Genomic DNA, 24,477 nt, shown 5'->3' with positions numbered 1-24,477 from the left:
TTGAAGCTACTGTATCTTTTCTTTTGAATTTATAAATCATAATTTTGTGACGTTCATGACCTGTCAGCACATGTCTGAATTACCTGACAAGGACCTGTAGGATGGCTTGTATAGTACAGCTAACACTGCAAATCCTTCCTTTTCAAAGACCTGAAGAATAAATAACTTTATAAATATATGTATCCTGTCAGTATGATAAAGTATAGTCAACACAATCTTTCTCTCTGATGGTAATTATTTATTGGTGAACAGTTAAGTTGTGGAAGAGTTTTGTGGGGCTGGATTTACTTATGTATAGACTCATCAAGTATCCATAAAACAAAGGCAGTTAATGCCCTCGATAGCCATGTTCTCAACTATTGATATAACTTAGATTTTCCTCTGCTTGAAAAGATTAAAATAGTCATGGAGTGGAGAGGGGTTTATTTGTTGGTTAAAATCTAGAGGGTTTATCCATTTTTTGAAAGTCTAAGATGGTTGTTTGATGCATTCATTTACTTTCTTAGCTTTGGTCACACGTCAATGTATGTTCTTCTACTTACCAATGTAGTTGAAGTCATAGGTGATTAGGCTGGTGATTTTTCTAGATTCCAGTTTGTATCTAGAACAGCGGTAGGTAGACACTTGCTCAAATGTTCACCGCATTGTTAATAATTCTTTTAACAAAGGCTATATTCTAGTGACCCACTTTGTCAGAAACTGCATTATCAGAGGTAGACATTACATATGAGTCATAATTACATGTTTCAGAATGTAAGTTAGGAAGTTGTAATATGAAAGATTCTACGAATGCTATTATGAACTCCAAACACTGTTGTGGACATACTGGAGTCTTGGGGCAGATAAAGGGAGTTTTGGTTTTGGTTTAATGATGGGCAATTAGGTGAGAGACTGAACCTTGGTCAGGCTAGTAAGAAAGTGAGAGGGAGGAGGTTGGGGGATGGGGGCGGAGCGGGGCAAGGAGAGCTGTCCCTGGAGGAGAATAAGCTGCTGTGGATGGACCTGAGGCTCCTTTGACCTCCCTGGCGGCTAGTACTAGGTGTCTAGGATGGGAAGGTTGGCTAGCAAAGTTGATGTTCAACTGAGTTTATCAGTCACATTTGCATATAATCCTTTTATTTCCCAACCGCCAACCCCAGAAGAGATACAGGAAGCACCTTCCTACCCCCATCAGGTCTTTCCCCATTCTCAAGGGGGATGAGGTAGATGATAGGACCCAGAAGACATTGGAGCCCTGATGTTCTAAGGAAAGGGGTGCTGCACAGGTGGGGGAACAATGTGAAAAACATAGCAAGGGTTGAAGGAAGGTAACCCAGTGACACAAGTTTTACCTACTTATGATAAGCTGTGGTTGGAGATGCTTTTGTGATAATACAAACCTGCTACCTCACTGTTTTGTATCACAAGAAGCTAAGGTTTTCCCCCTTGGTATTTCTAATATACGTTTTTAAAATAGATGTTTTTAAAAATACATTTTTTAAAGAGTTTTTTTTTTTTAAATTTGACAGAGATCACAAGTAGGCAGAGAGGCAGGCAGAGAGTGAGAGGGAAGCAGGATCCCCACTGAGCAGAGAGTCTGATGCGGGGCTTGATCCCAGGACCCTGGATCATGACCTGAGCCAAAGGCAGAGGCTTTAACGCACTGAGCCCCCCAGGCGCCCCTAAAAATACGTTTTTTAAAAGTAAAAAATCAATTGAGATTTTGATCAATTGATCAAAATCAATTTCTATTTTTCACCCTAGCTTCTCTTAGTGAGCATTCCGTTTCGGGTTGGGGTACGTAAGTTTTTGTCTTCCACTGGGTTCCTGAGGAGCTCTGTGACATCAGGCAGACCACCTGGCCAGGCCTTTTTGGGCCCAAATTAACCTGCATTTCCTCCTGGCCTTACAACTTTGCTTCTGTAGGCCATGTGTTGGTAGCTGTTAAGGCTGAGTTGACAAGCTCATCATAGGATTTTCTGAACTTTTGTATATATTTGAGATTTCATATCATAAAAAATGAAATATTTAAAATTTAAATTGGTCTAAATAAAGTTACAATTTTAAAATGAAAGTGAGCCAAGAAAGTTTAAAAAACACAGTTGAATTGGCCTCAATTAGAATTTTGAAGTCTGTCATCTTTTTAGCTGAAACTCTCATTACAAATTGTCCAAGTTCTTTTCCATTTATCATTTATTCATTCAGCAGGTACTTTTTTGAAGACTTAACCTTGTGTGAGATAGCCTGTTAGGGTACCCTGGGCCTGCCGACTGGCATAGGAGTCTGTTTGTCCTCCTCTGGTCCAAGAGAAAAGAGGGCGATCTTTGCAGTACGGTGGCGCACTGAGTGATACACAAAGTGGGGCTCAGAGGATCCCAAGCTGGGGGACTCCGGGAAGGCTCCTTTCAGGAGTTGTTGACACGTGAGCTAGGCTTCCAAGATTTTAAACATGTGGAGATGAAATGAAAGACATTTTATATTTATAGGTTAACAAAGGCAGGCAACACACACAGGAACTTTGAGGTGTGCTTCCAGGGGTCAGTGAAAGGGAATAGAGGGAGGGACCGGAGGCTGTGAAGCTGAGACTGCCACACAGGCCGCCTGACTTGACAGGATTAGCCGATGAGAGACCGCAGGAAGCTCAGTTCCGGCTGCTGCTTGCCTTCTGTGAGACGGCTTGGAAGGGCACTGGGGTTGGGGAGGCCAGTTATGGGACTTTTGTGAAAAAAAGATGCTGAATCAGGGGAAAGGCAGTCTCCCCGACCCTTTACCCACAGCCCCAGAAATGCTAAGTGTCTTCTCAGGAAGACAGGAGCAAACAGGTAACTGGGAGAGCTCTGTGAACTACGGGAGGCGGGACAGATTGTCAGTTCTTGGGGGAAGACTGACAAAGGAGCACGTGGCATGTGTCACGTGGATTCTGTTACCTACGATCAGCTTCCGGAGGGCAGGGATCATCCATTAGATTGGGTTGTTGTTGGGCTTTTTGTAATTGTTTTTGCCATGCAGTTGGGGTTTTTTTGGTAGATCTTAACTGAATAAGAGGAAATTAAGATGTAATGTGGCTTTTTATGTTTTCCGAGTTAGTATGCACAACATTCAGTGAGAACATCAGGGAAAATATCCTTAGGGAAAAAAAAAACCAAAACAGGTGGAGTTGAAGGCGGGAAGAAAGGAACCTGGAAAATTTCGTTAGACCAGTATTAGAAATAGTACTAGAATACAGGTGTTTGGCTATATTTTAATTTTTAAAACTGTCTAAAATGCATCCCAAATGAGAACATTTGGTCTTTTCAGCTTACCTACTTGTATTGGAAGTATTTCTTGAAATTAATAACTTGTTACTCAATACCTGTCTTAGGAAATCGTAAAAAGGAAAATGTGAACCAAGAGGTGATTAAATGTACAAATGTAAATACCTAGAACATTTTGCTTTCTCCAGTTTCAAGAAGCCTTTCTTATAGCAAAGCCATCATAAGAGTCTTAAAAAGACTAAAATTTCAGGTGATACAATTTTAGTATTTCCTAGGAAGTCACAGTTTTAACATTTTTTAAATGTTAAAAAAATTAAAAATCTTGCAAGGAGAAACTCCAGCATAAATGGACAGGAACTGTAAACACTAAAATTTCCGGGATTAAGTGTAGCTGTAAACTATACCATAGTGCTCCTGGGGATTGAGGGTTGGGCATGGAATGGGTGTAAGAGTTATACCAGTAATTAACTTGGAATAAATGACAAGCAAATTTTAATAATTACCTGAGAGAAAACTGGAAACCTTTATCAACTAGTTTCCTCTTGGGAGAAACTGAGACTGCAGTACAAAATATTATCAACTGATTTCCCCTTATGGACAGATCCTTTCTGTAGCTCTATTTGAACATCTCCTTTTTCTCCTATAAAATGTTTTTAAAAGTAATTTTGGGGGGGGGGGCGGTACGGAACAGGCTTCTTGTACCATTAAACACAGTATTTATAGTTCTTGTCAATGGAGGTTGTCCCGGGGCCATTGTAGCTTCCAGTGTTTATCAATGAATGTCTCTCAGCAAGTTACAGGATACACAGTGGGAAGCTTGGAGCAAATCAGGGGAAAAGAAGGGAAAGGAGTCTTCTACTGGAAGTCCTTCTGACGAATCAGGGAAGCCACAGCAGTGGCATCACGCTGCTGCACAGTCACTTTCCCGGGTTTCTGCTTCGGCAGGGAGTTGTCTCGACACTCGTTTGAAAGCAGGGAGCATGGGAAGCCATGAGGAAGCCTTGCCTCTGATAAGTTAAAATGGGCACATAAGACTGTCTCATTAGAGAAGTTCAAAAGTTTAAAGAATATCTGTAAGCTCCTCATCACCCTGGAGCAGTGTTAAATACATGGCTGTTAAGCGACGTAGTTACGCACCTGCACCCGGGTGTGTATCCACCTGATTGATACTTGTTATTTATTCCAGGGGTGCTGCTGTTACTCAAAACACATTTCAGGGCTCTCTTGGGGGTTTATCTTCAGAGTCTGTAACATACTCATAAAGAACCCCAGCGCTTGTAAATCTCAGTTCTTTGGGTAGTGAACAAGAAGAGGGAAAAGCTATTTAGAGTTAAATGCAGAGGAGTAAGATGGCTGAAAGCTAGTTAGTGCCGTTTTGGGTCCAGAATGAGGTATAAATATAAAATAATGAGACAGTTTCTTCTGTGACACATAGTCTGCCTGCAGACAAAGAATTTAAGAGTAGTTTTAAGCAAGAGCAGCTTTCTTGGAATAAGGTATAGTTTCCCGTTATGACACTTGGAAAGATTATGTTCATACAGACACTCAGCTTCTGGGATGTAAAAGCAAAACAACCAAGACAGCCATTGTCCCAGTGTCGTAGCACCTTCCCCATAGGCTACTGTAAAGCTGAAATGAGGTAATGTTTGCAAACGAGTTCTGAGCCCCTGTGTTTGGCTTGCAGTAAGCCCTCAGTAACTGTTAGCTGTATGTCATAATCATGACTTCATGATGATTCCTAAAGGTCAAGAGAGCTTTTAACACAAGTTATAAAGATTCAGAAAGCATTAGAGTGGCAGGACAGCTGGGGTTGTGTAAGAAATGGTAGCATTTCTTTAAGGATACATTTAGGGTGAACACTAATTGGTTCTAACGATCTTAACTTTGCTAACATCTAAGACTATTTGCTGACAGTTTAGTGAGATTTTGCAAGTGATTAATCTTAACAGAGTTTGATATCAAAATACTGAGTTTTTCATTGCTGATATAGAGGTATAAGGATTTTTATGAAGTCAAAAAAGTTATTGTGTTTGATACCAGCTTTTAAAGTGTGGTAGTACTTCAAGATAGTATAAACTTGCTGGATTTACAATTTTATGGACATTTGGGTGTAAAAATAATCTAACTGATTATTTTTTGCATATTGACCTTTGATGCCTTGGTGTATTTTTGGAGGTAAAAATTGCTTAACTTAGAATTTTAAGGATTTTATTACTAAAGGGGCAAATACTTAATGATCTCTGATTTGAAAAGGAGAGCGCAAAACCATGGGTGTAAGGCTATTTCCTCCTGCGCATTATTGCACATGTTCTATGGCATACAGTTCAGCGCCTTAACTATAAGAAAAGATAAACATCTTTTTAGTTTTATAGCTATCTTGGTTAATTTTAATAAGTTCTTTTCTCAGTAAAATAGTTTCAAATTTAGTTAAACATTTACAAATTATTCTAGGGTTGCTTCTAGCTATTCCACAGAGAGACAGATGTCACATGATTTGGTTGCTGTTGGCAGGAAAAGTGAGAACTTTCATCCAGTGTTTGAACATCTTGACTCAACTCAGAATACTGAAAACAAACCTACAGGAGAATTTGCTCAGGAAATCATAACTATAATCCATCAAGTTAAAGGTTGGTATATTTTGCACATACATTAGGGATGACACAAAAATGTACTGATTTTTCACAAGATATAGGTAAATATCTGTGCTAGAGTAATACTAATTAATATTTCATTATAAATTAGGTCATTAATAAGGAAATCTGTTATAGAGAGTGTAAGGTATTGATTCACACCTCGTTCTTCATGTGTTGTTCCAATAACCTGGTACTTCAACTCATAGTAGATTACAAATTGAAAGTCAGAAAGGGAGAGGTTGGCTGCGGCAAGACACAGGACTACTGAGAGTTGCAAGAAACAATAACTGATAACCAAACAGGAAGGAGGAAGCAACAAACACCGTATAAGAAACTTGACAAGAACTCTGGAAGTCTAGGTATTGTGGTGATATTCTTAAAGTCCCCTGAGGGCATTGCTGAGGCCTTGTGCCATAAGGGTGAACATGATGTGATTGACGAAAGAGTCCGGTTTGATTTGCTTATACTTCATGGCATCAGGGAGTTGCATCACAAATACTTTAAATATTTGCATTAAATTGTTTTGTTTTAGCTTCTGGCCAATTTCCATTCATTGGAAAATTCAGTCACGTGGAACAACTTTCTTCATTGATGCTGCATATAATAAAGCAATCATGGGTATAATAAACTGGAGACCTTAAAGAATTTCAAAATTTTTATTTTCTGTTTATTACTGGATATTTGCACTGATTTTACTTTTATCTTCATAAACGTATTTTGAAAACAGATTATTTTCTCTGAGTCCCTCAGACTAAGGCACATATTTACTTTGAAGTATGCAATTTGTCTGAAACAGTTCACCTTTCTCAGTTCCAGCCCCTCTCACCCAAAGAAGTGTGATTCTTGGCAGAAAGGGAGGTGGTATTGCAGAAAAATCCAGGCGATTGTCCCAGAACAGGAACAGTAAGTTAGAGAAAAGGACTGCTTAAGTAGCATTCTGATGGGTCAAGTGTATTATCTTTCTCTCTATCCTGTTAAAACCCTTGTAGCATAGCTGTTTCATAATGTCTTCACCAGCTTCAGTTAATGTCAATTCAAGTACAATGGCAGTAGGACTCCTTCTGTGATATGTAAACGACATTTAGCATTCGTTGAGAATTGTTCTGATGTTTCAGGGTTGTTTTTATTTTTTTCCTCTGGGTGAACTATAAAACTCTGTACCATCTTTACTTCCCAGTATACTAAGGTCTTACCTGGGAGAAGAAAGGTCCTCGCTTTGAGAGAGCTTTTCCCCCAGCAAATAAGTGGGCAGGTCAAATAGGAACAGAAGCCTTGTGTTCATAAGTCAGGCATTTTTTACTGTTGCTTAGGCTTGGGAAGGTATAGGAGCGCTATAAATTAGTCTGTGGAATAGGTTTAGGTCCCACTTATTTCCAAGGGAAAAGAGATTGGATGTTTTTTAACAATCCCTTATTCCTGTGCTTATATATAATCTTTTAAATGGAGTCAGTTTTACACTGAGATAAAACTCTTTGTTTCCTTTTTCAGCAAATTATTTTCCATCATCTGACATTACTCTGCATGAGCGTTTTTCAAAAATGCGAGATATACAAGCTGCAGATGTAAATGAAATTAAATTGAATTCAGATCCAGAAATTCACAGGTAATGATTGATTATTGTATGCCCATGTAATTCTTGGGAATAAGTCTCAGAAAGATTTGGGAAGGTGCTTCCTTGTGGGCTTGCTGTAGATTCTAGGACTCTTTTCCTACCTAAAAGCCAGGACTAACCTGGTACTGGGCCAGCGTACTTTGATGGAATAGGTTGTATTAAAGCCATTGAGTAGCATTGTTTAAATGTGTAGGACTTTGACAATCTTTACCTACCTAACTTTGATTCTGCTGTGTCTATAGTAATTGCCTACTGAAGTTATCACTGGAAGAATGAAAGACAATTGTCGAGCCATTGAAATCATGGGTTGCTTCATGTGGTCAGAAATGGCTGTTCTGAGGGCAGCCGGATGAAAACCTATGTCTTCTTCTGCTGGCACCTGGCCGAGCAGGTGGTGTGCCCTGTCTCGTGAGCTGAGCTGAATCAATGTTAGAATGCAGTAGATCACCGGAGCAAAGTTTAAGGTTACACAGACTAGCGATTTGAGAACCACTGAGGTGTCACTCTGATGTTGTTCACAGGATATGTGTGTCCTGGGAGACTGCCGTGTAGATGAAAACCCACCTGGTGGCGGGTTCCTTTTGCTTCCTCCAAGACACACCAACTTTATTTCAAATTCCATTCTCTAGTAATGGAATCGAGGTATCAGTGTATAACATAATTATTTAATTATAATATGCCTTTATTATTTTAGGAGAATAGATATGTCTTTGGCTGAGCTTCAGAATAAACAAACTATGGTATATGAACCAGAACAGGTAAGTGAATACAATTTTTGCTGAAAGAGTTTCACATTGTTGGCATATTGATGGAAAAGCGAACTGGTAACAGAGATTTTTAAAAAAGGGAATCTGAAATTTACAAAGCTCTCCAAAGGTTGTAGTTACTGGCCAGGTTGCAGAGAGAACACTGACAAAAGACAAAAATATTCCCTAAGAGAGACAGTCCCTAAGGGTAACAGCTTTGTGAAATTGACATAAAATTACAGCATTTAATATTCATTCTAAAACGTCACACTATTGTAAGCTTGCGGAAAGTATGTTTGATACCTACGTTTTTCCCAAGCAGTTATGTGGAATATGTTTTTAAATTGTATGTGGATGAATGCAGAAGAACGTAGTTTAATTTGAAACTACCCTTCTGTTTACTGTAGAATGTATGAAAAGTTCTGTGGAATATGAACTAGCCAAATAATGGAAATAACACTGATTTTTGTTTATTGCCATGCTCTGTATGCCCACCCAACACTTCCTCAACCCGCACCTCCCCCCCCCATTTCTTTGCTAATTAGAAAAACTCTGTGGACTAGCTAGGGAGGGGCAAGAAAACTGGCTCTCATTTTAGAAGTATATCAAGTTCTCAAAGAACTGCGAATTTATTCACTGAGAGTGAAATGTTTTTGTAGCGGAACAATTTTAATACGCTTCTGATCGAATATTTAAATAATTTTTTCACTTGTGAATGGTTACAATTTTTATTAAACTTACAGAGGTAAGTTAGTTTATTGAATAGGTGCTATTTTCAGAAAATATCTATTTGTCAAAAAACTGTAATCAACTCATAGGAAATTTGAAAAAATCACCTCTAAGTCAACCACTTAACACAAAATATCATTTGATCATCTTTTATTGTAGTCGTACATCTGGCATTTTAGCATAGCTGCTATCATAGTATATTAGTTCCAGATGCTTTTTGCTTTTTACTTAATAATGTTGCTTTAAGTAAAATCTCTGAGTTCCCCATGACTTTTTATGATTGAAGCTTTTTAAATTTTAATTAACTTTTCTCAGTAGTTATTTTTTTCACATTGACTTCCACATAGCCTATATTAATCCATAATTCAAATGTTCGTGTGTTATTACTTTGACTTAAATTTCCCATGAAATCATTCTTCCCTTCTCCTGTAAATTTATTTTACATTTAAGTTGCTTTCATTTTTTGATGATTTTAAATCTAGCACTTTGAATATATTTGGGGAGATAGCCATTTCTTTGGGATAGAGTCCCACAGGTAGGATTCCTGGTTCATTGTTATGAACTTTTCTGTCTGTACATTGTCAATTGTGTCTCAAAATATTTTAATCAATTTACACTACCATTAGCAGGGTGAATACAAGGTAACTTATTTAGGACTTTTACTTAAGGTTCTTATTAGATATGGTCTTTGTGCAACTAACAGTAATGTGAATGGTTTGTCTTCTGTCAAAATTCCTCAGACTCTGGTCAAAATAATAGATCCAAATGATCTACGACATGACATTGAAAGAAGGAGAAAAGAACGGTTACAGACTGAAGATGAGCACATTTTTCACATAGCTAGTGCTGCAGAGAGGTAATCAGTAGATGAAAAACATCCTATTATCAGGGAGCTTTTGGTTTTAGCGTATTTTTCAATTTTTGTGTGTGATGATTTTCATTTTAGTGTAGGGATTTAATCCTTCAAATCCATTTTATATGTTTAAGTGAAATCTATTAAAATGTTTCAAAGTTATTCAGGGATCATCATATGCTGTTTGATTGAAACAACAGAAACACAGGGGTAGGTGAGTATTTGAGGTCTTTGTAATTCTAGAAAAGAGTGTAACAGCTTTTTGATTATTAGCAGGTGCCAGGACCTGCAAGGTTATGGACTGTTTGACTCAACCTCATTGAAACTCTAACATATTCTGCCCTTTAGATTCTGGTCCTTTTTGAATATTACAGAATTTCCTGAGGTCAATACAGTTCTCTTTTGGAACTGTTCATGGATGTCTGTCCACAAAATAGAGGCAGGGGTAGTAGTAAATGTGGAGGAAACAGGAATGGAAATCCCACCTCTGCCATTTTACAAGCTGTTTGCTCATGGGCAAACTGGCTTTTGTTTCGGGAGCATGTTCCTCTATAAAGTGAGAAGAACCAATTTATAATGTGGACAGGTTAGAAATATTAAATGAGCTGGTACAGGCAAAGTACTTAAGGCATGTGAGGCAAACTGAGTATCAGTAGATCCCTGTTTTTCTTTCCCAACTCTGTAGTTCTTTTAAGGGCTCTGAGTATTACTAGATTGGCCTCCGTTTATCTCTAGTTCTAAAAACTATGTGGGATTCATGGCAACTCTGGGACCCTGTATGATTATGAGGTATATTTGAATAGGACAAAATTTCTAATTCGCCCAAAGTTCTTCAGACTGTTTGGGTCTCTCAGAAAGCAGGGGTGTGTGAATAGAAAGGATCAGTGCTGATTCTCTTCCCATATTCCTTAAAATCGAATTGCTAAGATAACTGAGTAGACTTAAATCAGGTCTGCGGCTAACCAGGTCTGAGTCACAATACACGGAGCTTGTTCAAAACCGGGCTTGCTGCTAATAAGTTTGGAACTTGTTAAAAGATAGCAAAACTGTGTGTTCAGGCATATAAAACAACTGAAAATAAAATAGTTAAAATCTTGTTCCTTGGTGGGTGCAAGTCTCCAGCTTCCTGATGGGACACAGCATGACTGTGCTCTTCAGTGACATAAGCTCTCTCTCATGCTTTTCTTAACTCAGCAAGTATAAGAAACTCAGTGTGCCAAGAAAGAGGATTTTCAAACCAGATCTAAGATAATCAGCATTTTATAAAAACCATGTAATGCTTCAGAATATATCTCCACCCTTTGAGGTAAAAAAGGACTTGAGCCCGGGAGTTGCACCTCAGTTCAGCACGTGGCTCTGTAGACAGCTAGCTTTGTGACTGATATTTCGCCTTTATTTCCTCCTACATCAAATACAGATGAGAAGCATTCTTACCTCCTGGTGGTGGTGAAGATTAACTAACGTGTCGGGTATAAGGGGCAGAGTAGCCGGTCAGCGTTAAGTATTATTAGTGTTCGCTTTGAGGATGGCGTGTAGCATGCCAAGATGGCTCTCTGCAGGGCCTTTTGCTGGGCGTGTTGGACTGTTTTATTGGTATTGGACAGCTGCTGTGGCATGAGGATTTGTTTTAATTGAGATATTACTGATCACAAAATTTATCCTTTCAGAGTGTATTTACTGGTGTTTAGTATATTCACAAAGTCATGCATCTGTCACCATTGTCTAATGGCAGGACGTTTTCACCACTCCACAGAGAAGTCCTGTAACCCTGTAACCTGTTGTCATTCCCTATTTCTCCCTTCCCTCAGCCCCCGGCAACCACTCACCTACTTTCTGTCTCTATGGATTTCCTATTCTGGACGTTTCATATAAATGCAGTCATATAATATGAGGTCTTTTGTGGCTGACTGCTTTCCTGTAGCATATTGTTTTCAACATTGCTGCATGTTGTAGCATGAATATTCCTTTTATGGCTGAATAATATTCCATTGTATGGATAACCCCATTTTGTCTATCCCCTCACCAGTTGGTGGGTGTTTGGGTTCTTTCCACTTTTTGGCTATGGTGAATTATGGTGCCGTGAATATTCATGTGCAAGTTTCTGTGTGGGCATATGTTTTCATCTATCTTGGGTACATACCTGGGGTTGGAATTGCTGGGTCCTGTGATAGCTCTGTATTCAACTTCTTGATGAACTACCAGACAGCTTTCCACAGTGGCTGCCTCATTTTACATCTCCATCAGCAGTGTATGAACGGGTCAGTTTCTTCACATCCTCACAAGTCTTTGCTATTGTTCATCTTTAAAAAAAAAAAAAAAGATTCAGAGAAAAAATCATTTAAAACCTTTAACTTTTTTTCTCTTTCTTTTTTTTTTAAATGAACATATAATGTATTATTAGCCCCAGGGGTACGGGTCTGTGAATCACCAGGTTTACACACTTCACAGCACTCACCATAGCACATGCCCTCCCCAATATCCATAACCCAGCCACCCTCTCCCTCTCCACTCCCCCCAGCAGCCCTCAGTTTGTTTTGTGAGATTAAGGTCTCTCATGTAAAACCTTTAACTTTATCCTAATTCTATTTCCTTCTTAAAATAAGAAAGAAAACTGTTGATTTTATCCTTTTGTTTTAGAAATTCAGTCTGTGTAATTGATCTCCTTACTGTTTTTGCATAAACCTATTTAATCAAGTCAGCATTTAGATTTCTGTAGAAATTCAGAAGAAAGGAAATATGAAATCATAAATCACAGGATGTAGCAATTTCCCACCTGTGTGATCTTTTCTTTCCTCAAATAGTTACATGCATGCTCTGTGTGTATGTTTGCCCACCATTGTATTCCCACTGCCTTGAGCTCAGTTCAGAGCTGTTGAATGAATAAAGACTTTGCAAAGGAATACATAGGACAGAGGATACTTACACTGTAATGCGTTTAAGTTTTGATTAGTATTTATTCCCTAATACATAAGGTAATCTTTACCAAGCAAACCTAATGCTGGGACATTCTGTCTAGTCTCAGAGACCCTATTCTCTCCCCGCCCACTTCTGACCAATCTCTTACTCTAATATCCTCATGTCTTCTCCTGACCCACTCTTTCTGCCTCTTGTATCCACTCTTACTAAGTTCCATACAGTGTTGCCAAGGTGTTGTTCTGTATATATAGGTATGGTGTGGGGGGGATAAAGCAGCTTCAAAATAAAATCAGTAGACTTCGAGAGGACATCAGACTGCTGAGACTTTCCTTTTAGCTACACAGGATATAGAAAACATCCAGTGAAAAGATATATACACCAAGTCCTTGTCCTCATTGAGCTTACAGTTTAATGGTAGGAGAAAATAAATAAATACATGTTGGTGGGTGATAGGTGAAAGTAAGGCAAAAGAGGAAGCTTAATAGGACAGAGTGGTATGTGTGGTGTGATTTTATTTAGGTAGTTATGGAATGCACTTGGGATTTTTTTTTTAATTGAGCAGGGGTGTGAATTAAGTGAGGGAGTTAGCCGTAAGGTCTTTTTAGGGGATAGTATTTTAAGAGAAGAAACTAAAGGCAAAGACCCTCAGGCAGAATCATACTTATTTCAGGACTAGAAAGCAGACCCTTAAGATTGTAACACAGTGGGAAAGGAAGAGAGTGGGTAGGTAAGGCCAGATTGCAAAGAACCTTGGAGGACATGATGACTTTGTAGTTTACTCTGGGTGAGATTATAAAACATTTTGGGTTCTAACCCAAGAAGAAATATAATCTCATTTAAATTTTAAAAGATTCACCCTGGTTGCTGGGTAGAGAATGGACTATAAGAGCAAAAGAAAAATCATTTCATTCTCATGTAGAGAAAGATTACAGTCAGGAAGTCAGAGCATGGTAGGTAGGGTAGACTTGCTCCTCAGATATCTTCTGCATTTGGTGTCTGCCTCATGGCCCAGGAGGGGTGTTTGTGCCTTGGCCATTGTGTCCATATTCTAGCCTTGTCATTAAAGACTTCATGGAAAAAAAAAAGACTTCATGGAATTTATGCAAGCAGCTCTAGCAACATTGGTCAAAATTTAGTCTCATGGCCATACCTAGCTGCAGGGAGGCTGAGAAATCGTTTCTTTAACTTGGACACTCTTTTGCCTGGTCACAAATCTGTCAAACGGTTCACATTTTTTTATTTTGGCAAAATGTACATATAATAAATTTTGCCGTTTTAACCATTTTTAAATGTACGATGCATTGGCTTGAAGTACATCGACAGTGTTGTACAGCCATTCACACTGTGCACTTCCACAGTTTTTTCATCTTCTCAAACAAAATCTCTGTATCATGTAAAGAGTAACTCCCCATTCCCTTTACTCCAGCCCCTGATAACCTCTATTCTTTCTATCTCTGTGAATTTGCCTATTCTAGGTACCTCATATATATAAGCGGAATCATATATTAATTGTCCATTTGTTTCTGGTTTATTTTGCATAGGATAATGTTTTCGTCCATGTTGTGTCATGTGTCAGAATTTCATTTTTTTTAAAAATTTCACTCCTTCAGGGTGCCTGAGTGGCTCAGTGGGTTAAAGCCTCTGCCTTCAGCTCAGGTCATGATCCCGGGGTCCTGGGATCGAGCCCCACATCGGGCTCTCTGCTCAGCGCGGAGCCTGATTCCTCCTTCTCTCTCTGCCTGCCTCTCTGCCTACTTGTGATCTCTGTATGTCAAATTAAAAAAAAAATTCACTCCTTCATAGGGCTGAATAATATTCCATTGTATATACTACATTTATTTGTCTATTTTTCTGTTGATGGATTTACTTTGTTTCCATCTTCTGGCTACTGTAAATAATGCTGTCAGGGACATTGATGGCATCATCTTTTTGATCATAGCCATCTTAGTAGGTATAAAATGTTATTGCATTTTAGTTTTGATTTGCATGTCTCTAATGGCTAATGATGTTGGGCATCTTTTCATGTCCCTTTTGTGTGTCTTCTTTGGAGAAATACCTATTTAAATCCTTTGCCCATGTTTTAAATTGGATTATTTTATTTTTATTATTGAGATGTAAGTTCTTTATATATTCTGGACATTACTCCATTATTCAGATATATGCTTTGCAAAGAGGATTTTTAAAAGTCCATTGTTTTACTTACAAAAGTAGTAGTATATTCTAATGGCAAACGTTTAGAAGTATATAATAAGGTATAAAATTAAAATATAAGGCATTCTTAATTTCATGAGTCAGAGATGGCCACTGTTAATACATTTCCTGTCGTTTATTTTTTCTGGGCACACATGTAATATATTTTAGAGAATTAAAATTATCCTTGGGGCATCTAGCTGGCATGTGACTCTTGGTCTCATGATTGTGAGTTTGGGCCCTGCACTGGGTGTAGACATTACTTAAAAATTAAAAAATCGTGGGCACCTGGGTGGCTGCGTCAGCCAAGAGGCTGCCTTCAGCCCAAGTCATGATCCTGGAGTCCCAGGATCCAGTCCTGCATCAGGCTCCCTGCTCAGAGGGGAGTCTGCTTCTCTCTCTGCCCCCTCATGCCGCTCTCAATGCTCTCTCTCACTCTCTCTCAAGCAAATAAATAAAATCTTTTAAAAAAAGAAAAATAAAAAAAAATTTTAAGTAGGCTCCACACACAATGTGGGGCTCAAACCCATGACCCCAAGATCAAGAGTCAATTGCTCTTACCAGTTGAGCCAGCCAGGCACCCCCACAAGATTTTTTTTTAAATGATCCTCCAAATAGAGCTTTGCACCCTACACTTTTGACTTACTATCATATCATGAGCATTTTGTCAGAACATGAGAGTTTTTAACATTTCATAATACTCTGATTAGTATTCCGTGTCAGGTTTGGGGGCGTCAAAACTGGGGCCACAAAATGAACCGCCCACAGGGCCTCCTGTGAGGACCGCAGCTTGCCGGCTAAGACAGGCAGGTGCACCAGCATTTATGGACGTGCGCGGTATGCGTGAAGGCTTTCGAATGCTTCATGTGCACGTAGCAGGGATATCTAGTCCTCCTCCGAGGACCCTGGAACAGTGCAGTTGGAACTAAATCTTGAAGTTCATCTACGTGGAAGGAGATTACAATAGAAGGGATTGCTCACGGGAGCTGGAGGAGGCAGGAGAGCAATGCGAAGGGCTAAATGTTTCCAACGCCCGGTGTGCGTATGGGGGAGGTGGGAACAGAGCGACCAGTGAGACAGCAAGGGCCAGAGCGGGAAGGGCCTTGAAGGTCATGATGAGTAGTGTGGATTTTATCTTGATGTCAGTGGGGGACCCATGGAAGGGATTGAGGCAGAGCGGAGGCGGCGAGCAGTTTGTTCACCACAGAGCAGGAAGGGTCAGAGGAATGTTGTGGGGAGATGTGGGAGGTGACAGGGAGAGGACTGCCCCAGGGCTGTGAAAATGAGGCCCCTCTTCCTTGGAAGAGAAGCCCAAGAAAGGACCTTCCCTCCCAGGTCCGGCTGCCTGAGAAGAGGACTTGGTGGCCTCTGGACATTGTGACGACAGGAGAGGGGACCTATCCTTTGCTCCCGTGGCCCAGCAATGACAGAGGCCTCAGCTCTACCAGTGAGGGAGCCTGAGCCAGTGACACTCTTTGGTGCTTTCATTAATAAGAGTCTGTCAGCAAGGTGGGTGGCCCAGTGCTGCCGAAGTCTCGAGCGGTGATGATCTTTCCTCAGAAAACACGCATTCCACGGCTGGTTTGGGGGGTTACAGCCCCCAGGAAACCTGTCCTTGGACCCCAGATTGAGAACCCTGGTCCAAACCTTGTTTGCCCCTATTGCTGATTTTCAACTTAGCTAAATAATGTTTGTTGAAAAAACAAAAGTTTTAGCCCTGGTAACTGTCATTTCGTTTGTAATTTTAGTAGTGATAGATATTTGAGGTTTGTTGTTGCTTGTTTGTTTGTTTTCACTGTTGTGCTGCTTTAATTGTCTCTGAAGGGGGCAATTTGATTTCTCTTTTTCACTTGTTGGGTAAAGGTAGACTAATAAAATATTCTTAACTTTGTCTCTCATTTTATTAGGAATGATCAGCCCTCCAGTTTTTCGAGGTTGAAGAGTACTCATGCCGATGAATTCCAAAAACCTATGGATTTTATAAAGTCAAATTTTAGAAAATTTATTCAGAAACCTCACATGGTAAGATTGCAGTTTTAAATTTTTCATTTTTGTATACTCCATTGATCACCAGTATTTTTCTAACTCTTCATTAAGTACATGTTAGGGTTCTGTTGCTCACTGTTAATAATCTGTCGAGTCTTACCCGTATGACAGAGGAGATCGTTATCTCTAATTTAGTAGGATTTTATTTCATTTATTATAGTACTAGCTTTCTTAAGATTTTTTTCCTTTAGATTTTTTGAGAACTACTTTATTAAGATATGATTTACATACCATAAAATTTTCACCCATTTTAGGTATACAATTTAGTGATATTTTATAAATCTACCAAGATATGTAACCATCACCATAATCCAGTTTTATAACCTTTTATGACCCCCCAGTAATAGCCCTCATGCTTATTTGGTTATTCCCCGTTCCCACCCCTCGCTAACCACTAATCTACTTTCTCTCTCTAAAGATCTGCCCTTTCCTAAGAGTTCAGAATATGGCAGCTGGCTTTCAAAAGAAGAGCAAACAAGTGACAGCTAGAGAGTTGGAAGCCAGAGTCCACTTGTAATCTAATCTTGGAAGTGATGTTCTATCACTTCTGTCATATGCTCTTTGTAAGAAGCAAGTCACTAGGTCTAGCTCACACTCAAGGGAAAGGGGATGACAGAGGGGCCTGGATACTAGAGTGGGGGGGCTCACTGGGAGCCTGGTCAGAAGCTGTCCGGTACAGTCCGCCCGCCGAGCCCCGGAATGCACATCCCTTCACTTGCGAAATACACCGTCCCCTACCATGCTGGCCCAGAGTCTCATCTCATTACATGTATTCTTGTGCACTTACTCCGACTTACCGACTTAGTGTCACTTCAAGATGAAAAAAAGTAAAAAAAAGATGACTGCTATGTAAAGGGTTTTATATGACTTTTTAAACTGCGCGGAGAGAGAAAGGTGTGAAAGAGGAAGATTTGTGAGAAGCACAGCAAATGGAATAGCAAATAGAATGAATAGAAGGTCTTAAGACTTGATTTTGGAAAAAAGAAACTTCAGAATGCACCCCGTCTTCTCTGTTCCCATTAAAGGGTTCTGCTTCTTTGCAGTTACGGTCTTAATGCTCTGACTTTCGATACTTCCCTAGTCATGGCAGGAGCATCATGTCAGATCAGTTATCTGAGTCAGCAACTCCTGCCTCCTGCAGTGTTGAGAATTTGTTTTCTTCTTAGGCAGTGGGAACTCTTTAACAATGGTTTGGTTTTTTCTTGGATGCCTGAAAAAATACTAGATGTATAGTCCATTTTCCAAAAGTCACACATTGTGTTATACAGGAGTATTTTTTTTTAATACTTCTCACATTCATGAATTAAACTAGCTCCTCACAAACTAGCACAGGTTACGTGAAGGAGGATATTTGTATGTTCCTGCAGCTAAGCTACATGCTACATGCTTTGTGTTTTCAATCCTATACATTTATTTGTTATTTTTTTAAGATTTTATTTGTTTATTTGACAGAGAGAGAGACGTCACAAGTAGGCAGAGAGGCAGGCAGAGGGGGAGGGGGAAGCAGGCTCCCGCTGAGCAGAGAGCCCGATGGGGGCTCGATCCCCTGACCCTGAGATCATGACCTGAGCCGAAGGCAGAGGCTTAACCCACTGAGCCATGCGGGTGCCCCTAATTCTATACATTTAAAATGTGTTTTTTTTTAACTTTTTATTGAAGTGTAGTTGACACTGCGTTATAGTAATTTCAGGTGTACAGCACGAAGATTCAAGAAATCTTTGTGTTATGCTTTGTTCAGCACAAGTGTAGCTACTGTCTGTCACTGCACAACATTATTACAGTACCACTTACAATATCCCTATGCTGTACCTTTCCTCTCTGTGACTTTTTCATTCTATGACTTACTCATTTCATAACTGAAAGCCTAGATCTCCCACACCCTTTCACCCATTTTACCCATCTCCTCACCCACTCTCCTCCAGCAACTGTCAGTTTGATTTCTGTCTCTTTGGGTCTTTTTCTGCTTTTTGTTTGTTTATTCATTTTCTTTTGGTTTTCATTTCCACATACAAGTGAAATCATATGGTATTTGTCTTTCTCTGACTGATTTCATTTAGTGTAATACCCTCTAGGTCTATTCATGTTGTCACAAATGGCAAGATCTCATTCTTTTTTTTTTTTTAAAGATTTTATTTATTTATTTGACAGACAGAGATCACAAGTAGGCAGAGAGGCAGGCAGAGAGAGAGGGGGAAGTGGGCTCCCTGCAGAGCAGAGAGCCCGATGTGGGGCTCCATCCCAGGACCCTGGGATCACGACCCGAGCCGAAGGCAGAGGCTTTAACCACTGAGCCACCCAGGTGCTCCAAGATCTCATTCTTTTTTATGACCAAGTAAAATTCCATTGTGTATATACCATATTTCTTTATCCATTCATCTATCAATAGACACTTACAAGGCTTCCGTATCTTGGCTATTTTAAATAATGGTGTAATAAACTGGGTTGCATATATCTTTTTGAATTACTATTTTCATTTTCTTTAGGTAAATACCCAGTATTGGAATTACTAGGTTTTATGGTTTTTCTATTTTTAATTTTTTTGGGATCCTCCTTACTGTTTCCCAGCAGCTGTACCAGTTTGCATTCCCACTAACAGTGCCTGAGGGTTCCTTTTTCTCCACATCCTTGCCAACTCTTATTTCTTGTGTTTTTGATTTTAGCCATTCTGACAGGTGTGAGATGGTATCTTGTTTTAGTGTTAATTTGCATTTCCCTGATAATTAATGGTGTTGAGCATCTTTTCATGGGTCTGTTGGCCATCTGGATGTCTTCTTTAGAAAAATGTCCATTCACGTCCTTTGCCCAAAACTGGTATTTTTTAAATGATAAGATGAACTTCTAAAAATAAAATTGAAATATATTAATCTATACTAATACTTTTTCATGCAGAATTATACTATGCAGAGAAAAGACATCATTACTCAGAAACCCTTTGGAGTTGAGGGAAGACGTCAAAACACAGCAGGCTTTAGAAGACCTTTTAAGGTATTGAGTGTTATTTTCCATTTAAATCTAGCTTTGTGTTTATGCTCCAAGCATGTTCTAAGTGTTAGTAAACTGAAAGCTGCTTTTATGATATTTCAAACAGTAGCTATCAACTAATATTTCTGGACATAAATTTGTAGTTAACTATAATCAGTTTAATGATAGCCCCTTTCCTCAGGACTTGAGTTTCAGATATATTTTTTAAGTATTTTATTTATTTATTTGACAGAGAGATCACAAGTAGGCAGACAGACAGGCAGAGAGTGAGAAAGAGAGAGAGAGGTAAGCAGGCCCCCTGCCAAGCAGAGAACCCAATGCGGGGCTCAATCCCAGGAGCCTGGGATCATGACCTGAGCAGAAGGCAGAGGCTTTAACCCACTGGGCCACCCAGGCGCCCCGAGTTTCAGATATTTTTTTAACCATTGGAACCCTTTTTCAAAGATTACATGGAAAACACAAAGATATAAAATGGATGCAGATGGGCTGGCTCTTGATGAAGAGGCAGACAGGGTTCTAGACCTTCCATTTAAGCCTGCCCCTTTACCTCTAAGAAGTAAATGCATGGCTTTGTAACTTCCAGAGTTCACAGACTGAAAAATCCTGCCTGTAGGTATACCACCCTCAGAGGACTTCTGCTTCATCCGAGGAAAAATTCTGGTCCAGGAAGCTTTGTTAAAGCCTGTTTCATTGCATTCCAATTGTTTGTGTAGCTATGTCTGATATAAGTGATTAATTATTCAGAACACCTCATCCCACAGACATACCAATAAGAATTATAGCATAAAGTACTATATTTCTTTGCTTGTTCTCAGAAGTTGACATACTTTTTGGGGAACCTGGGTGTCTCGGTCCATTAAGTATCTGACTTTGACTCAGAGCATGATCTCAGAGTCCTGGGATCAAGCCCTGTATTGGGCTCTGTGCTCAGCAGGGAGTCTGCTTCTCCCTCTTCCTCTGCCCCTACTCCTAACTTGTGCTCTCTTTCTCTCTCTCTCAAATAAATAAAATCTTTAAAAAAAAGAAGTTGACATACTTTTAATATCCATTTTGATGGAATTCCCTGCTTATGATTGGTATTTTATTAATATATTTTTAAAAGATTTTATTTATTTGAACAAGAAAGAGCATCAGAGGGGATAGGGACAGAGGGAGAGGAAGAAGCAGACTTTCTGCTGAGCAGGGAGTCCAAAGCAGGGCTCAATCCCAGAACCGTGGGATCACAACCTGAGCCGAAGACAGACACTTAACTGACTGAGCCAGCCAGGTACCCCACTTTATTAATATTTTTAACTCTACAGAACCTCTTTCCCCATCCCTCCAAAAGAAAGGAAAATAATCTAGGCTTTTTTTGTGAGCATCCTGGATAGAGTAGTTAGCTCATTAGGAGAAAATTAATAGGAGCGTAAAGGTAGTATAAGCTGTCCCCAAACCATTGACTAAGAGGTAGTTGAGTGGTCTTCCATTAATACCTGGCTCATTGAGAGCATAATTCCTAGATGTCGGAAGATTTTTTCCATTTGTAATAACACAATTTGAAGACATTGTGCAGATAACATTTTTAGCCAGTGTTTCATATACCTAAAAACAGGTGTGGCATTAGATTTTCAAAAATAGCAGTGGCCATAGAATATAAGCCTGTTTTATACTATCTTCTAAGCTTGCATCCTGAGCCACAAAATCAGCTGAAAATGTGACGTCTGTGTAACTGAGAGGCAGTGTAGCTGGGCTTTCTGGTATGAGTGCTTCCTATTGGTCAGATACAGCTTGTAGTATTTTTCTAAGATCCTTACAAGGCCTATTTCCTATTACCCTTTCTTCTTAAGGAAAATATCTTTAATATCAATTACTTTTAAATGTTTTTAAAATATATGCAATAATCTTTTAAATATATGCAATAATCTTTTCTTTTGACCAATCATTTAAAGCTGTGTAATGTTATATGATTGTTTAGAAATTCACAATTCTTGGGCACCTGGGTGGCTCAGTGGGTTAAAGCCTCTGCCTTCGGCTCAGGCCATGATCCCAGGGTCCTGGGATCGAGCCCCGCATCGGGCTCTCTGCTCTGCGGAGAGCCTGCTTCTTCCTCTCTCTCTGCCTGCCTCTCTGCCTACTTGTGATCTGTCTGTCAAATAAATAAATAAAATCTTTAAAAAAAAAAGAAATTCACAATTCTTCAGAGTAAAATTGGAAGGAGAAATAATCCTTTCTAAGAAAAGGAGCTATTTTATTAAAATTTGCTTTTAATGGACTAATTCAATGCAAGATAGTAGTCACTTTATTAGATATGTAAAAATGAACAGTATAAATTTCAAGATCAGCTCTGATATGTCAAATTTACACAGGTAGTTTTAATGAAACTATAGTGTCTTATTCTAATTATATCTTATCCGAATTTTCTGTAGCCTTAAGAAAATAACTGGAAAATAGGCCTGGCATAAATGCTTTTTTAAATAAAGTAGTGAGCTTCATTATGTATGACACCCCCATTTGTTAAATAATTCTGGGAAGAGGGATGTGCTTGTTTTTTTTTTAAATTCTTTTTTTTTTAAAGATTTTATTCATTTATTTGACAGACAGAAATCACAAGTAGGCAGAGAGAGAGAGGAGGAAGCAGGCTCCCCGCTGAGCAGAGAGCCCGATGCGGGGCTTGATCCCAGAACCCTGGGATCATGACCTGAGCCGAAGGCAGAGGCTTTAACCCACTGAGCCACCCAGACGCCCCATGTGCTTGGTTTTTTATAATTACTCCATTATAATATACCATTTGTACGTTTCCCATATGGCAATCAAACAAATATTCATTGTCCTCTTATGTCTCTTATAATACTAGGTAATATGCGGGCCAAGAAATGGTCTTTTTCAGTGTAAACTCTTTATCTTTTTTTTTTTTAAGATTTTATTTATTTATTTGACAGAGAGAGATCACAAGTAGGCAGAGAGGCAGGCAGAGAGAGAGGAAGGGAAGCAGGCCCCCTGTCGAGCAGAGAGCCCGATGCGGGACTCGATTCCAGGACCCTGAGATCATGACCTGAGCCGAAGGCAGTGGCTTAACCCACTGAGCCACCCAGGCGCCCCCATATCTTTTTTTTTTTTAAAGATTTTATTTATTTATTTGACAGACAGAGATCACAAGTAGGCAGAGTGGCAGGCAGAGAAAGAGGAGGAAGCAGGCTCCCTGCTGAGCAGAGAGCCCGATGCGGGACTCGATCCCAGGACCCTGAGATCATGACCTGAGCCAAAGGCAGCGGCCCAACCCACTGAGCCACCCAGGCGCCCCTAAACTCTTATCTTGAAAATATTTGCTATACTGGTATTTTTGTGGTAAATAAAGATTGGCTTGAAGATACTGATAGGAATGAAGTTAAGAGAGTTTTTGATTCTTTTTTTTTTTTTTTTAATTTATTTATTTATTTATTTGACAGAGAGAGAGAGAGAGAGAGATCACAAGTAGGCAGAGAGGCAGGCAGAGAGAGAGGGGGAAGCAGGCTCCCCGCTGAGCAGAGAGCCCGATGCAGGGCTCGATCCCAGGACCCTGGGATCATGACCTGAGCCGAAGGCAGAGGCTTTAACCCACTGAGCCACCCAGGCGCCCCTTAAATAGATGTTGATACTTAATGTTTTCCCCCATTTGGGATTTGATATATTTCATTATGAATTGAAAGGATAATTTTAGCTTATTAGGTAAGGTTTTTGAAAGTTACATGTTTTCACATGACAAATTTAAAGAATTACAAGTTTTTTAACTTAATTTTAAAAATTGCTTTTATGTAGGGGCACCTGGGTGGCTCAGTTGGTTAAGCATCTGACTTCGGCTCAGGGCATGATCTCAGGGTCCTGGGATCGAGCCCCCTGTCCTGGAACTCTGTGCTCAGCCAGGAGTGTACTTGTGTCTCTCCCTCTTTCTCTGCCCCTCCCTCCACTCATGCTCTCTCTCTTTCTCTCTCTCTCAAATAAGTAAATAAATTCTTTTTAAAAATTGCTTTTATGTAAATTTTAAAAAATCATCATCTAAAATAAACTACAAGCCTAGTTTGAAGAAAACAAACTTTATAAGCATCATTAACCTCTTCCCTTTTAATACACGTAGTGCCTAGAATCACGGGTGGTTCCAAGCACCAGACATTTTCCCATTTCTTATACTAAAAGATTTGGAAGCTGTAGTTTTTGCACTTACTGTTTTTTCTTTACAGACCAACTTCAGAGGTGGCCGATTCCAGCCCCACTATAAATCAGGCCTAGTACAGAAGAGCTTATACATTCAGGCTAAATATCAGCGGTTACGATTTGCTGGTCCAAGGGGATTTATCACTAATAAATTCAGAGAAAAATTACTGAGGAAAAAAAAGGTTAGTTGCATTATGGTCATTTAAAAGTATAGAGTGACTTTCAAGCTCCTAAGTTATATCTATTTAATGGATGAAGTTTTTTTTTTAATTTAATTTCAACTTAAGTTACAACCTAGATCCCAGAGATGTTCTTACTGCATGATAGTTGAAGACAAAGTTCAAGGAGTGATGGTAATAGAGTTGTGAGA

The 24,477-nt window shown here is 39.4% G+C and overlaps 1 protein-coding gene across 10 annotated transcripts in view; it reads left to right on the top strand.

Annotated features, from left to right (window-relative positions):
• BCLAF3 (BCLAF1 and THRAP3 family member 3) overlaps positions 1–24,477 on the top strand; it is a 59,443-nt gene that overhangs the window by 24,282 nt on the left and 10,684 nt on the right. For 4 of the 10 annotated variants that reach the window (XM_032330190.1, XM_032330188.1, XM_032330189.1 and 1 more), the window contains exons 5-12: positions 5,685–5,860; positions 6,677–6,769; positions 7,355–7,469; positions 8,173–8,236; positions 9,694–9,809; positions 16,820–16,934; positions 19,848–19,943; positions 24,134–24,289. In XM_032330190.1, the coding sequence (XP_032186081.1) occupies positions 5,685–5,860; positions 6,677–6,769; positions 7,355–7,469; positions 8,173–8,236; positions 9,694–9,809; positions 16,820–16,934; positions 19,848–19,943; positions 24,134–24,289 (931 nt within the window). Of the gene's footprint in view, positions 1–5,684; positions 5,861–6,676; positions 6,770–7,354; positions 7,470–8,172; positions 9,810–16,247; positions 16,935–19,847; positions 19,944–24,133; positions 24,290–24,477 lie in introns of those variants that run through there. The other 6 variants (XM_032330192.1, XR_004282471.1, XM_032330193.1 and 3 more) reach the window with 6 other exon arrangements.

This window comes from Mustela erminea, chromosome X (assembly GCF_009829155.1).
Source record: "Mustela erminea isolate mMusErm1 chromosome X, mMusErm1.Pri, whole genome shotgun sequence".
Lineage (NCBI taxonomy): Eukaryota > Metazoa > Chordata > Mammalia > Carnivora > Mustelidae > Mustela > Mustela erminea.
Note: the sequence above shows the minus strand (reverse complement) of the source record. Positions and strands in the feature narration are given on the sequence as shown.